Source organism: Eumetopias jubatus, unplaced genomic scaffold (assembly GCF_037043125.1).
Source record: "Eumetopias jubatus isolate StellerSeaLion01/CBP00866 unplaced genomic scaffold, mEumJub1_p1.0 scaffold_10, whole genome shotgun sequence".
Taxonomy (NCBI): domain Eukaryota; kingdom Metazoa; phylum Chordata; class Mammalia; order Carnivora; family Otariidae; genus Eumetopias; species Eumetopias jubatus.
In genome coordinates this window covers 115,569,595-115,584,496 of record NW_028274816.1, presented here as the reverse complement: position 1 = coordinate 115,584,496, position 14,902 = coordinate 115,569,595, and the positions used below count along the sequence as shown (strand labels likewise).

The following is a 14,902-nucleotide window of genomic DNA, read 5'->3' as shown; positions in this document are numbered from 1 at the left end:
CAGAAGTTTTAAGTTTTGGTGTAGTTCAATTTGTCTGTTTTTGCTTTTGGTTTCATAGCCAGGAAATCCTTACCAAATTTAATGTCATGAAGCTTTTCTTCTGTGTTTTTCTTAAGAAGTTTTGTAGTTGTAGGACTTATAGTTAGATCTTTGATCCATTTTTATTTAATTTTTAAACATAAAGTAGGGGCCCAATTTCATTTGCATGGGGGGATATCCAGTGTGATAAGGCAATCAAAAATAAATATGATGCCTTGCTTTCTGAGAGGTGTCCTAGCTCTGCCCTTCTCCTTCCTTTGTTTTTATTATTTCTCTGCTGTTTACTTTTTATTTCACTTCTAGCACTTCCTCTGTAATGTTAGGGCCTGTCTTGAAAGGCCCTCTATATTCATTTACAAGAGTTTAGAGTGACCTGACTGCATTTAATTCTCAGAGATTTTAATGTAAGGTGCCCTTGTACTCCATTGGTAATCCATTGAACAGCTCATTCCATTTTCAGCTATTGTATTTGGTTTGTGAGGCTTTTCGGTGGCTCTTTGCCATTTTGTGGTTTCTCTGTTACCTGGTTCATTAGATGCCCCATAGCTTCCCTGTCTTTTCTCCCGTGCAGGTGTTTATGTGTTACAGGTCATAATAGTTCTAATTGATAATCTTTATCTGATTGTATTTTGGGGATTGTGGAGATAATCTGTCATCTAGTTTTGTTGTAAATGTTTTTTGTGAGCTTTTGTGTTTTCTGTCCAATTATTTTTGTTTTCTGTTTGGATTTAGAGAGTTGCATAAATTATGTTGCCATTGCTGCAATCTTTCTAGAATCCTCTGTCTTTTGGGATGCCTGGGTGGCTCATTTGGTTAAGCATCTGCGTTCAGCTCAGGTCATGATCCCAGGGTCGTGAGATCGAGGCCCTAATTGGTCTCCTTGTTCAGCAGGGAGCCTGCTGCTCCCCCTGCTTGTGTGTGTGCAGGCTCACGCTCTCTCTCTCTCTCTCTCTCTCTCTCTCACAAATAAAATCTAAAAAAATAGAATGCTCTACCTTTTGAAAAATCTTAAAGCTAGTATTTTGTTAGAGGTGTAGCTGGCATGTACGTAAGATATTAAAACATTTTCCTTAAAATTATGATAAAAATAAAATCAAAAAAATTTCTAATGTTAGCTGGTAAAGATCAGAAGTAAAAAATGTTTATTCCTTTTTATTATTTATTAATTTATTCCAGGGAAGTTCTAGTAGCATAATTTAGAAGAAGAAAAAAATCCAGGCATTTGAACAAGGGTTATTGATTTTTATTTTATGTAATTTTTATTTATTTATTTATTTTTTAAGTAGGCTCCACACCTAGTGTGGAGCCCAGTGTGGGGCTTGAACTCACAACCCTGAGAGACCTGAGCTGAGATCGAAAGTCAGATGCTGAACTGACTGAGCCACCCAGGTGCCCCAAATTATAACAACTTTTTTAAATTGATTTTTAAAATGAGTGTAATTTGGGCGCTTGGGTGGCTCAGTTGTTAAGCGTCTGCCTTTGGCTCAGGTCATGGTCCCAGGGTCCTGGGATCAAGTCCCACATCAGGCTCCCTGATCAGCGGGAGGCCTGCTTCTCCCTCCCCCACTCCTCCTGCTTGTGTTCCCTCTCTTCTGTGTCTTTGTCAAATAAATGAATAAAGTCTTTAAAAAAATAAATAAATCTTTAAAAAATAAAAAAATAAAATGAGTATAATTTGTGATATAGTTTATATTCCATAAAATTTACTAATTTTGGCAAGTTTTGACAAATATATATAGTCATATGGTGGTTACCACAGTCATGATTTTTATTACTCCCAAATGTTATCTAATTAGTCTTTTAAACTAATCCCTTCTTTTCTTCCTTCCCAGCCCTCTGCAACCACTGATCTGTTTTTGTCACTATAGTTTTGCTTTTCCAGAATTTCATATGATGGTATCATACAACATATAATTTTTTGTTTCTGACTTTTTTCACTTAACTGATGATTCGTTTATTATTTAGTGTCTGTTGAACAATTACCTTGTCTAACCCTGAAAACTTCCTTAGGACTTTTTGGAGCAAAGTAGCCTAGAAATGACGGGGTTAATAAGTACTTGTACTCCTCTGTGGTCATATCCCAGTAGACACCGGAGATGAATAATGAGAATCCTTCCCTCAGTCCTCATAGTCTGGTTGGGGAACCATGTTTATATATGTAGTTACAGTGATGATAGTCATTTAAAAAGGTAGGCATAAGAGCAAAGTACTGGAGAATTAGAGAGGGGAGTTAGTGTCTCTAAACATCTCTGTAACAGAAATTTACACAACTTCTTAATCTTTAGACAGACTTTTATATGGAATCCTAACATATAGACATTATATAGAAATTATATTTAATTACTTTCAACATCAAGTGTTACCTTTTTCTGTTTTACTCATTTTTGGTCTTAAATTTTTTTTTTTTTTGTCTCATACCTAGTAGAGTTCCCCCCCTCTTTGGTATTTTCATTTTTCTTGGAGGCTGATATTTAAGAGTTTTGTATATGTTAGAACTCTTAAGTCTTATCACACTTGTTGACATTTTCCTTAGTTTGAATATCTTAATATTTTCTTGTTTTTTTTTAACGTACAAAAGATTTAAATTGTTATAGACTCAAATCTGTTGGTCTTTTTATTATCTCTCCTTTTAAGCTTAGAAGTATTTTCCAGTCCAGATATGAGATATTAGTCTGTGTTTGGTTGTGGCTTAATTTTTTTACATTTAAGTTGATCTAGTGTTTGTATTTGTGTAACATCTCTTTTTTTAGTTATTGAAGTACAGTTGACTCTCTTTCCTTTTTTTAAGGATGGAAATGGAGTTGTTCGTGGTTACTACTTATCTGTGTTTCTGGAACTGTCAGCTGGCTTACCTGAAACTTCCAAGTAAGACATGCAATTAAATAAACATTAGTGTGTCTGTACATACATTTCTCTCAGGATTTTTTATTAACTATTGTTAATTACTATATTGTTATGTCTGTTAAGATGTGTGCTAGTACGGAACCCCTGGCATACTATGGTGGCACAGACTGGCAGTTCTCAAACTATATGGCCTCAGGATGTTATACTCTTAAATTTTATTGCAAAGACCAAAGAGTTTTTTAATATGGGTTATATCTGTTGATATTTTCTTTTCTCTTTTTTCTTTTTTTAATTTTTTTAAAGATTTTATTTATTTATTTGACAGAGAGCACAGGTAGGCAGAGCAGCAGGCAGAGGGAGAGCGAGAAGCAGGCTGTCCTCTGAGCAGACAGTACAACATGGGGCTCGATTCCAGGACCCTGGGATCATGACCTGAGCCAAAGGCAGCCGCTTAACGAATGAGCCACCCAGGCGCACCTCTGTTGATATTTTCTGAGTTAGAAATTAAAACTGAGACTGTCAAGTAAACAAATAAAATCTTAAAAAAAAAAACACAGACAAAAAAATTTTAACTTTAAAAAATTTTGTAAATTCACTTAAAAATAATAAACCTATTGTATACTAACATGAATAACGTTTTTGTGGAAGTTACCTTTTTTTCTAAAGCAAAATAATATTTGGTAAGGAAACTTGTATTGTTTTGCATTTTTTTGAAATCTCTTAATTTATGGCTTTAAAAAAGACAACTGGAGGGGCGCCTGGGTGGCTCACTTGTTAAGCGTCTGCCTTCGGCTCAGATCATGATCCCGGGGTCCTGGGATCAAGCCCCGCATCCGGCTTCCTGCTCTGCAGGAAGCCTGCTTCTCCCTCTCCCACTCCCCCTGCTTGTGTTCCCTCTCTTGCTGTGTCTCTGTCAAATAAATAAAATCTTTAAAAAAAAAAAAACTGGATTCTAACAGTGGCCTCTATATTCATTTTGTTGCTATAACTTGTTTTGGTTGAAGTGTATGTTTAAAATCTGGCCTCACAGATTTTGATTATCATGGGTAGTTCGGAAAAGTGGTTTTTTGATGAGGTACAATTCATGTACCATAAAATTGACCTTATAAATAAGTGTACAGTTCAGTAGATTTTAGTATATTCAGTGCTATAACTAACACTGATACTTAATTTCAGAACATTTCATCACCCCATGAAGAAACCCGTTAGCAGTTACTTCCCATTCCCCTTACCCCCAGTTCTTGGCAGCTGTTATAATCTACTTTCTGTTAAGGAGGAACATTTAGAAAAACAGTTTTAGGTAATTGTTAATTATTTTTGATACTACACCAAAGTTGAACAAGTTGTATTCATTAAATATAATTTGTAATGTGGAATCTAGAGCCATGTCAGTGAATTTTATTTTACTCTATTGCACTAAAATTTGTTAGTTTGGTATGAGATGTCTGTTTCTAGCTGTAATGGAGTAATAGGGTGATAACCCTTTCTTCTGCAAAAAACCGAAAGAAGAAAAACAACACTTTTTCTAGACATTGGACATGAGGCAACAAATGGAAGCAATCCCTTAGAGACAAGAAATAGACAAATAAGCTGTATGATTGTCTGAGCTTACAGCCTTGAGAGGGTTTTCAGGCTATAACCTGGGGAGGGAGAACTGAGTTAGAGTCTGACAGACTCCCTGAGTTTGAGGAGATAGGGCTGAGTGTCCAGGAAGACCAGTGCAGCTAGAATGTATTGGATAGAATTCCAGAAAGGGAAGAACTGCACAGAGAACTTCAGAGATCTGTAGAGGGCTCCCTTAAGTATTGATCAGGGCACATTTGTGAGGAAATTACCCTGAGGTTGGGGAAAGAACTATCTGAAAGGTTAGAGGGAGTGGTGCCTGTTGCTCATAAGGGGCAGTAACTGTGTCTGTTCTCACCACTATAGTGGAGAAGCTGATAATTCATGGGGCACTAAGTAAAGTGTTCGGGAAATTTTTGCTTCAGTAGTAGAGAACAAATAGTCCTAGACAGAACAGTGCTCCCAATCCACCTAACAGATAAAAGCAAGACTTGAAAGAATCAGATTGTTTCCAATAACTAAACTGCATCCCAGAGCAAAGCTCGAATATTTGTAAGGTCGAGCGCCTGGGTGGCTCAGTTGGTTAAGCGACTGCCTTCGGCTCAGGTCATGATCCTGGAGTCCCGGGATCGAGTCCCACATCGGGCTCCCTGCTCAGCAGGGAGTCTGCTTCTTCCTCTGACCCTCTTCCCTCTCGTGCTCTCTATCTCTCATTCTCTCTCTCTCAAATAAATAAATAAAATCTTTAAAAAAAAAATATTTGTAAGGTCACAAAATATCCAGCACCCATCAAAGTCAAATTTACAGTATTTGGTGTTCAGTCAAGGATTAGTTGACATGTAAAGAGGCAGGAAAACATAATGGGAGTATAATCCATCTAAGTTGAGCAAGAACTATTTTTCTTTATTTGGATTATTTCTACTGATGCTTTCTGAATTAGAAATTAAAACAAATTAAGTTTTTATTAGTTCATATAAAAATATTAACATAAAAGTTTATTGAATAACTTTTCTAAAGCAAAATAATTGAGAAAACTTGTTTTGCATTTTTTGAAATCTCTGTATGGCTTAAAAAAAGACAACTGTATTCTTAGAGAAAGACACTTAAGACAATTATTCCATTTTTTCAAAAGTTGAGTAGAGATAGGAAAGATGTAAAAGACTCAAATTGAACTTTTTTTTTAAATTTTATTTATTTGACAGACAGAGAATACAAGTAGGGGGAGTGGGAGAGGGAGAAACAGGCTTCCTGCTGAGCAGGGAGCCCAACGTGGGCCTCAATCCCAGGACTCCGGGATCATAACCCAAGCCGAAGGCAGATGCTTGATGACTGAGCCACCCAGGCACCCCTCAAATTGAAATTCTTGAAAATATTTGAGATAAAAAGTACACTGGGTGACATGAACCATAGATTAGATATTGCAAAAGAAAAGGTTAATGAACTTGAAGGCATAGCAGTATAAACTGTCCAGAATGAAACAGAAAAATGAATTTTAAAACAGTAGAACATCTTAAAGCAGCTTAATATGTAGATAACTAGAGTTCTCAAACAAGGGTATGGGAAGAGAAGAATGGTGAAGGTTTCCCAAACTTGATGAAAAGTTGAAACACAGATCCAGGAAGCGCAATCAACTACAGGCATGTCAAACATGATGAAAACACCAAAGCACATCATAATCAAACTGCTCAAAACCAAAGATAAACAGGAAATCTTAAACTGGCAGTGAAAAAAATTAATAGAGGCACAAAGATAAGGATGAAATCCGATTTCTTACTGGAAACAATACAAGTGAAATGATAGAGCAACATCTTGAAAAAATTAAAAAAATATGAACCTAGAATTCTGTATTCAGCAAAAATATCTTTTAAAAAATAAAGGTATTTTCACATCTGGACTTTGTGAAATATTAACGTACATGCTTCAGATAAAAGGAAAAATAATACCAGTAATATAGCATAGTATTAGCATAACGGTAGAAAATTTCATGAGTGGAATATACTATGAGTCCAGCAATAAACCCACATTCAGAAGGACAGATTTTTGATAAAGACGCAAAGGCCATCCTGTGGAGGGAGTATAGTCTTGGTCCTTGGCTGTCTGTAATCAAAAAAACATAAACTCATATCCATAGCTCATACTACATATGTAAACTAACTGAAAATTGACTAATCCTAGATTTAAATTCTTTTTTAAGATTTTATTTATTTGAGGGCGCCTGGGTGGCTCAGTTGGTTAAGCGACTGCCTTCGGCTCAGGTCATGATCCTGGAGTCCCGGGATCGAGTCCCACATCGGGCTCCCTGCTCAGCGGGGAGTCTGCTTCTCCCTCTGACCCTCCCCGCTCTCATGCTCTCTCTCTCTCATTCTCTCTCTTAAATAAATAAATAAATCTTTTAAAAAAAAAAAAAAAGATTTTATTTATTTGAGAGAGAGAGAGAGCACACGAGCAGGGGAGAGTGGCAGGCAGAGGGAGAAGCAGGCTTCTTGCTGATGTGGGACTCGATCCCAGGACTCTGGGATCACCCCTGAGCTGAAGGCAGATGCTTAAAAACTGAGCCACCCAGGTGCCCCTAGATTTAAATTCTAAAACAATAAAACTTCTAGGAGAATATCTGACTTTGGTTTAGGCAGTGATATTTTAGTTATAAACCAAAAGCACAATCTATAAAAGAACACATTTATTAGATTTCATAGAAAACCATAAAGTTCTCTTCAAATTGCATGGGCTTTTTTTTAAATTTTATTTTATTATGTTAGTTACCATACATGATTAGTTTTTGATGTAGTGATCCATGATTCATTGTTTTTATATAACACCCAGTGCTCCATGCAGTACATGCCCTCTTTAATACCCATCACCAGGCTAACCCATCCCCCCACCCCCTCCCTCTAGAACCCTCAGTTTGTTTCTCAGAGTCCACAGTCTCTCATGGTTCATCTCCCCCTCCGATTGCCCCCCCTTCATTTTTCCCTTCCTTCTCCTAATGCCCTCCATGCTCTTCCTTATGTTCCACAAATAAGTGAAACCGTATGATAATTGACTTTCTCTGCTTGACTTATTTCACTTGGCATAATCTCCTCCAGTCCCATCCACGTTGATGTAAAGGTTGGGTATTCATCCTTTCTGATGGCTGAGTAATATTCCACTGTATATATGGACCACATCTTCTTTATCCATTCGTCTGTTGAAGGGCATCTCGGCTGTTTCCACAGTTTGGCTATGGCGGACATTGCTGCTATGAACACTGGGGTGCATATGGCCCTTCTTTTCACTACATCTGTGTCTTTGGGGTGAATACCCAGTAGCGCACAAATTGCATGGACTTTTATCCAGAATATATAAGGAACTCAAAACTCAACAATAGAAAAAATAAACAAGCTCCCTTCCCCATGTGGACAAAACATTTGTCATACATCTCACTAAGGAAGGTATATTGATGGCAAAATAAGCCTATTTAAGATGATTAATAGCATTGGTCATTAGGGAAATAGAAATTTACAATCAATATGATACCAGTATACCCTAGTGCATTAATTATTAGGGAAATGGAAATGTATAAACAATATGGATACCACTATATCCCATTGGAATGGCCAAAATTAAAAAGATCATACCAAGTTTTGGCAAGAATATATAGAAATTTGAAGTCTTGTACATTCCTCCTGGGAATGTAAAATGATACAACCACTTTTGTAAACTATTTGATGATTGTTAACAAATTAAATGTAGACTTACTATATGACTCAGCTAAACCACTCCTAGACATTTACCCAAGCGAAAAGGAACTATATGTCCATACAAAGACTTTTACACAAATATTCATAGCATCTTTTTTGTAATAGCCAGATAGAATCAACCCTAATTTCCATCAACAGCTGAATGGATAAATAAATTTTGGTGTGTCCATACAATGGAATACCACTCAGCAATAAAAACTAATGAACTGTTGGGGCGCCTGGGTGGCTCAGTCGTTTAGCGTCTGCCATCTGCCTTCGGCTCAGGTCGTGATCCCAGGGTCCTGGGATCGAGCCCTGCATCAGGCTCTCTGCTTTGTGGGAAGCCTGCTTCTCCCTCTCCCACTCCCCCTGCTTGTGTTCTCTCTCCCGCTGTGTCTCTCTCTGTCAAATAAATAAATAAAATCTTAAAAAAAAAAAACCAAAACTAACGAACTGTTGATACGTGCAATGACGTGAATATATTTTAAATTATTCATGAAGGAAACTAAGAAAAAGAACATGTGTATGATTCCACTTAGGTAAAACTCTAGAAAAATGCAAACTGGTCTGTAGTGACAGAGTGCAGATATGTGGTGGTTTGGAGATGGAGGGGCAGACAAGGCTGTGGTTAGGTAGAGGGAAAAGTTAAGGGAGGGAAGTACAAAAGGCAGAGGAAACTGGGAGAGGAAGTATCTCCCAGTAGTATCTTGATTGTGGTGATGGTTTCATGGGTATGTATATATGTTTGTGTGTGTATACACATATAAATTACCAACCAGATTGTATACTTTATACCAAATCGTAATCTTCAAATATGTGCAGCTTTCTTTGTTACACTTCATTAAAGCTGTTTACTCAAAAAAAACACAATAAGAACTCCATTGGTTTGTCTTGTACTTTGAATGGATATTTTACTCATGTATTGATCATTTGGAAAATAATAGTTTACTAAATATGCGGTTGACATTTCATTATGTGATATCAAAAAATTACATTCGTTGATACTACCATTTTCATCAGGAGAGTCTTTTCTTTTTTTTTTTTAAGGAGAGTCTTGAAGTATTAGAAAGCTTTTAAGCTCATGTAGCACATACGGATTTTCCAGAATTATGATTTTTTATTTGAAAGCTTGTGTTTTGTCATTGACAACCAATATGGGCATTTTTTTTTCATTAGTTAATTTGGTCCAGAAAATGTCTGCCAGGTATCTACAACTGAATAACCATGGTTTGTTGTTCTTTCATTTGATGTTTCACAGAAAAATATGGCTAATTAACTTGCAACTCAGTTAAAGTTATTTCCTCAAGTACTTTGTGTTTTTCTCATTTTCTGATACCAAGAGTTGAGGTTTAGTAACAGTTAACAATTTTACTACATCAAAGACATTACTGAGAGACCCTGGCATTTTTTTCCCCTGTCTGAAAGTGTATACCACTGAATAATATGGCTACTGGTACATTTTTAACCACCATTCTTCTGTACCATTAGTGCAAATGTCCACATGAAAGGGACAAACAATATTATGATACTGGTTTTGACATTTTGGATTCCTAAAAGGATCATATAGGGACTGACCCCTCAGGGGCACACAAGCTGCACTTTAACAACCTCTGGCATAGACTAACCTTAATGCAGAATATTCTTGCCACTACTGGTGAGTCAAACTATGAATAATGTTAGTAATATGGGAAGGATTCTGGCCTTTGAATTATAAGTATGTTCTAGTTATAGCTCTGCTCCAAATGTCCTGTATGATCTGAAACAGTGGACTCACCTGTATTGTTATTGTAACAGCTAACTGCTAAGTATATACTTTGCACCAAGCACTGTGCTTTACATACTCACTTGGCTTTATCACCATCTTGTGAGCTATAGGTTATATTATTAGTCCCATTTCACAGATGGTAATACAGTGATGGCTTAGTTAAATTATGCACTCAAGATCAGCAATCTATTTAACACAGATTTTTTTGTCTCTGTATTGTTTGTTAACTACTAGGCTCTGTTTGATTCTCTGAAATCAGCCATTTTGATTAGAAGGTGGTTGATTATGGGCAGAATTATAGGAAGCTCAGTGATTGCTGGATTTTGTTCATGTCCCTGTTGCTACCATTAAATCTTGGGCTTCTTGTCTCTTGATTAAGCTATTTCTTGATCTACCTGTTTCTTGCCTTGGGAAGTTTCCCCTTTTTCTCTTACTGATAATGTAGATTTTGTGATATCAGCCTTTGGTACTGATTTCATCTCTGTGCTTTTATTGTTGACCATATACACTTCAGGAACTTAAAGTTCACATTGTCTTACAAACACCATAACGTTATCAATGAAAATGAAATATTAGGATACTAAGGTTGAAAAAAGATTAGAATTTGTATAATAATTGTTAGATATTATCTAAATACCTCAAGTGAGACCTTTCTATTCTGATAAAATGACATCTTACTATCTCTTAATTCTCTTAACACTTCAATAAGCCTAGAGAAGAGTTTGAATACTTTTTCATTAATATTAAAATGTCATTCAATTATGGAATTCAGAGTTGAAGAGTAAAGTAGTTTAACTGCCAAAATATGGAATAAAAACTTAAATCATTGTGTCATTATGTGTCATGATATTTTATTATCACATTGTGTTATTATGTGTCATGATATTTTAGTATCACCTGGGATGCTGCAGAGGTACTGTCATAATTTCATTATGCTTAAGTATCTCTCTACAGGTGTGTGTTAGCATACACATGTATAGGCTTTCAGAGAAAATTTACATATGAGTGACATCCTGGAATTGATTTTTAATAGTCTTTGCTGAGTGCCTTGTTTTAGAGAAGGGAATTTCTTTGAATTGCTTCAAGAAAGTTGAACTTTGGGTGCCTGGGTGGCTCAGTCATTAAGCGTCTGCCTTCGGCTCAGGTCATGATCCCAGGGTCCTGGGATCGAGTCCCACATCGGGCTCTCTGCTCCGCAGGAAGCCTGCTTCTCCCTCTCCCACTCCCCCTGCTTGTGTTCCCTCTCTTGCTGTGTCTCTCTCTGTCAAATGAATAAATAAAATCTTAAAAAAAAAAAGTTGAACTTTCCCTGGGAGAGTAAATGTAATAATAACTAAAATTTTTAAGTTAACAGTTGTATTTATTCAGACTTTTGGTTTGATAGAAGGAGAGAATTTAAGTTGGAATATTCAAATTTAAGGTTTTAGTTTTATCTAAGATTGGGGTTGAGATGCTTTGTAACTAATTTAACTTGGATTAATTCCCACATTTGTTAGAAACATAGGTCTATATCTGTCATGATTTTAAAGAACTAATGCCAGTGAAGGAATGATCTTTTTTCAAACATTATGTAATTTTTCATACAAAGTGACTTTTCACTGTTTTATATTGATTTTTAAACTTTTATCTGTTTTGATACTGGATATATTTAACCAGTTTTTCAGTAGTTTTTCACTACTGATTTTAAAAGTAGAAGTAAAAAGTTAATTTTTTAGAGGTGAAATTCACGTAACACATAGTTAACAATTCTAAAATATATAGTTCAATGGCATTTAGTACATGTACAGAGACAACCATCACCTCTCTGTAGTTTCAGAATGTTTTCATCACCCCAGAGCACCCCATACCCATTAAGTAAACACTCCTTGTTCCTTTCTTCCCCCATATGTAGATAACTGCAACTCTCCTTTTTTTTCTGTATTTGCCTATTCTAGATTTTTCATATAAAAGATCCTACAATAGGACCTTTTGTGTTTGGCTTCTATTCACTTAGCATGGTGTTTTCAGAGTTCACCCATGTAAAGCATATACCAGAACTTCATTCCTTTATATGAGTGAATAATATCCCATTTTATGTATATACTTCAATTTGTTTACCTGTTCATCTGTTGATGGACAATTTGGGTTGTATCCTACTTTTGGCTATTATGAATAATCCTGCTATAAATATTCATGTACGGGTTTCATATGGACATATGTTTTTGTTTCTTGAATATATACCTAGTTGTGGAATTGCTGGGTTTTATGGTAATTCTGTGTTTATAACATTTGGGGGGAACTGCCAAGCTTTCCCACAGTGGCTATACAATTCTTATGTTCCTACCAGCACTGTATGAGAGTTCATATTTCTTCAAATCCTCACCAACACTTAATTTTCCATTTTTAATTATATTTTAGAGACATCCCAGTAAGTATGAAGTGGTATTTCATTGTGGTTTTGATTTGCATTTCCTTAATGATCAGTGAAGTTGAGCATCTTTTCATGTGCTTATTGACCATTATTATACCTTTGGAGAAATGTCTATTCAAGTCCATTTCCCATTTTTAAATGGGGTTGCTTGCCTTTTTGTTGTTAAGTTATAGGAATTCCTTATATATTTTGAATGCTTAAATAACCCTTATCAGGTGATTTGTAGGATTTGACAGTAGTTTCTCCCATTCTGTAGGTTTGTCCTTTCACTTTCTTGATGATGTCTTTTGATGTACAATGTTTTAAATTTTTGTGAAGTTCAAGTTATCTTTTTTTTCCTTTTGTTGCTCATACTTTTGGAATCGAATCTACAAACGCATTGTCAAATTCAGTCAATTCGTGAAGATTTACCCCTGTGTTTTCTTCTGAGAGTTTTATAGTTTTAAGCCCTTATATTTAGGTCATTGATCCATTTTGAGTTAATTTTTGTATATGGAATTAGTTAAGGGTCCAGCTTCATTCTTTTGCATGTGGCTATCCAGTTTTCTCAGCATCATTTCTATTGAAGAGACTTTTTCTTCCCCATTGAATGATCTTGGCACCCTTGTCAAAAACAATTGTGCATGGATATTTGTGTTTATTTCTGGACATTTAATGGTACCTTTTATACTACAGGGCTTGAGTCATGACTTCCTTAAAATAGAAGCGGGCAAAATATCACAACTTATGTATTGATTCTTTGTGCTATCAATCTTGATAATGTATTGTGAGTGATACTAATATAAAAATCATTTTGACAGTACTTAAAGGAATTTTCACATCTGATATTTGTAGGTAAGGAGCTGCAATTTTTTCCCTTAATTTTGCCAGCAGAAATAGGTTGTAAGCTATTGTGTTTTTCCTTTAAAATGTATCTCCACTAAAAAGGGAAGCTTTATGGCTACTGTTGATTGTTCCTTCTGGTTATCTTTATTTTTTCATTTTTCTGTCTTATTTAACAGTGCTTTCTTAGTAAAAATGAGTTTGAAGACTTTGGAGTTTTATGTAATATAAGTTATAGAAATCTGAGCATATTGGATTTCTCAATGTATGCTTATTTTCAGTTAGAAAATTTTGTAGGCTTGAATTTCTGAACACAATTTATTCAAACTTGAATTGGAATAATATAGTTTTTAAAAATTTATTATTTACTTTATAACTGCATGGAGGTGAACTTCAGTGGAAATGGCAGAATATTTATATGTGAGGATATATAGGTAATGAATATATGGAAAAATATATAGCTTTGCTAAAACAAAAGTAACTTTGAAACTACTGTTTTATACAGAATTTATTTTTTGCGGTGCTACTTTATACCTGCTATATTGGTAAACATTTTTAAGAGGAAAAAAGGACCTAGTGCCAATCATGTTGTGGTAGCCCATTTACAAAACTGGTGTCTTTATAAATGATACAGTCATTTCTGAAAGAAAAGTGACTTGTATATATCAATAAGTTTCTTCTCAGGTAATAACTTAATGACCTACTTAATGTTTTTATATGTCTGTCTTCTTGTTGATTAACTCTGTATTAATAGTTTGTTTTTCAATTTTAGGTATGAGTATCGTGTAGAGATGGTTCATCAGTCCTGCAATGATCCTACCAAAAATATCATTCGAGAATTTGCATCTGACTTTGAAGTTGGAGAGTGCTGGGGTTATAATAGATTTTTCCGTTTGGATTTACTTGCAAATGAAGGATACTTGAATCGACAAAATGACACAGTGATTTTAAGGTAATAAGAAACATTTGCTAGTGTTGTTTTTATCATGGGGGAATAATGTCATCAGAACTTTATTTTAGAGTTTACTTATTTGGGGTGCTTGGGTGGCTCAGTCGGTTAAGCATCTGACTCTTGATTTCAGCTCAGGTCATGATCTCAGGGTTGTGAGATCAAGCCCCGCCCAGCGTGGATCCTGCTTAGGGTTCTCTTGCTCTCCCTGTGCCCCTCCCCCACTACTCATACATGTGCACACGTTCTCACTCTCTCTCAAAAAAGTAGTTTACTCATTTAACAGAGATGAATATTGAAATTTATACTAACTATGATCTTATTATGTTTTTAACTATTTCATTTCAGGGGCCCTGTGTAGTGAGTAATATAACTTAGAAATGTGTTTGACATCTAGTTAGTAATTCCATAAAAAGGAAACTACTACTTCCAATAAATAATGTTCCATTCATTTATCTAGTGAACTTCTTGTAACCTCACCATTTGGAAATACAAAAATAGGGATAGAGTGCTTATTTTTTTCACTTGACATTGTATATTTATTTGGGTGACTGGTTTTACAAGCTTAAAGTCAAAATAATTTTCAGTTTCTTCTAGATAACAGCAATTTAAAAGTAAGGAAATAAAGATGAAAATTGATGAAAATAAACTAAGTGATCGTAGTTGGGGTGTTATTTGCAAGAAAGGACAATGTAAACACTAACTATAAAACCACAACGGCCCTGTTTAATGTACCCTTTAAAAGTTGTACCCTTTACAAGTCAGACATTTTGGAGCATCATTACATGGTTTTA

The 14,902-nt window shown here is 35.4% G+C and overlaps 1 protein-coding gene across 7 annotated transcripts in view; it reads left to right on the top strand.

The window, feature by feature from the left end:
* The window catches only part of TRIM37 (tripartite motif containing 37), a 134,834-nt gene that overhangs the window by 50,042 nt on the left and 69,890 nt on the right, over positions 1 to 14,902 (top strand). For all 7 annotated transcript variants that reach the window (XM_028109170.2, XM_028109172.2, XM_028109166.2 and 4 more), the window contains exons 12-13: positions 2,828 to 2,904; positions 13,932 to 14,111. In XM_028109170.2, coding sequence (XP_027964971.1) covers positions 2,828 to 2,904; positions 13,932 to 14,111 — 257 coding nt within the window. The remainder of the gene's footprint in view (positions 1 to 2,827; positions 2,905 to 13,931; positions 14,112 to 14,902) is intronic.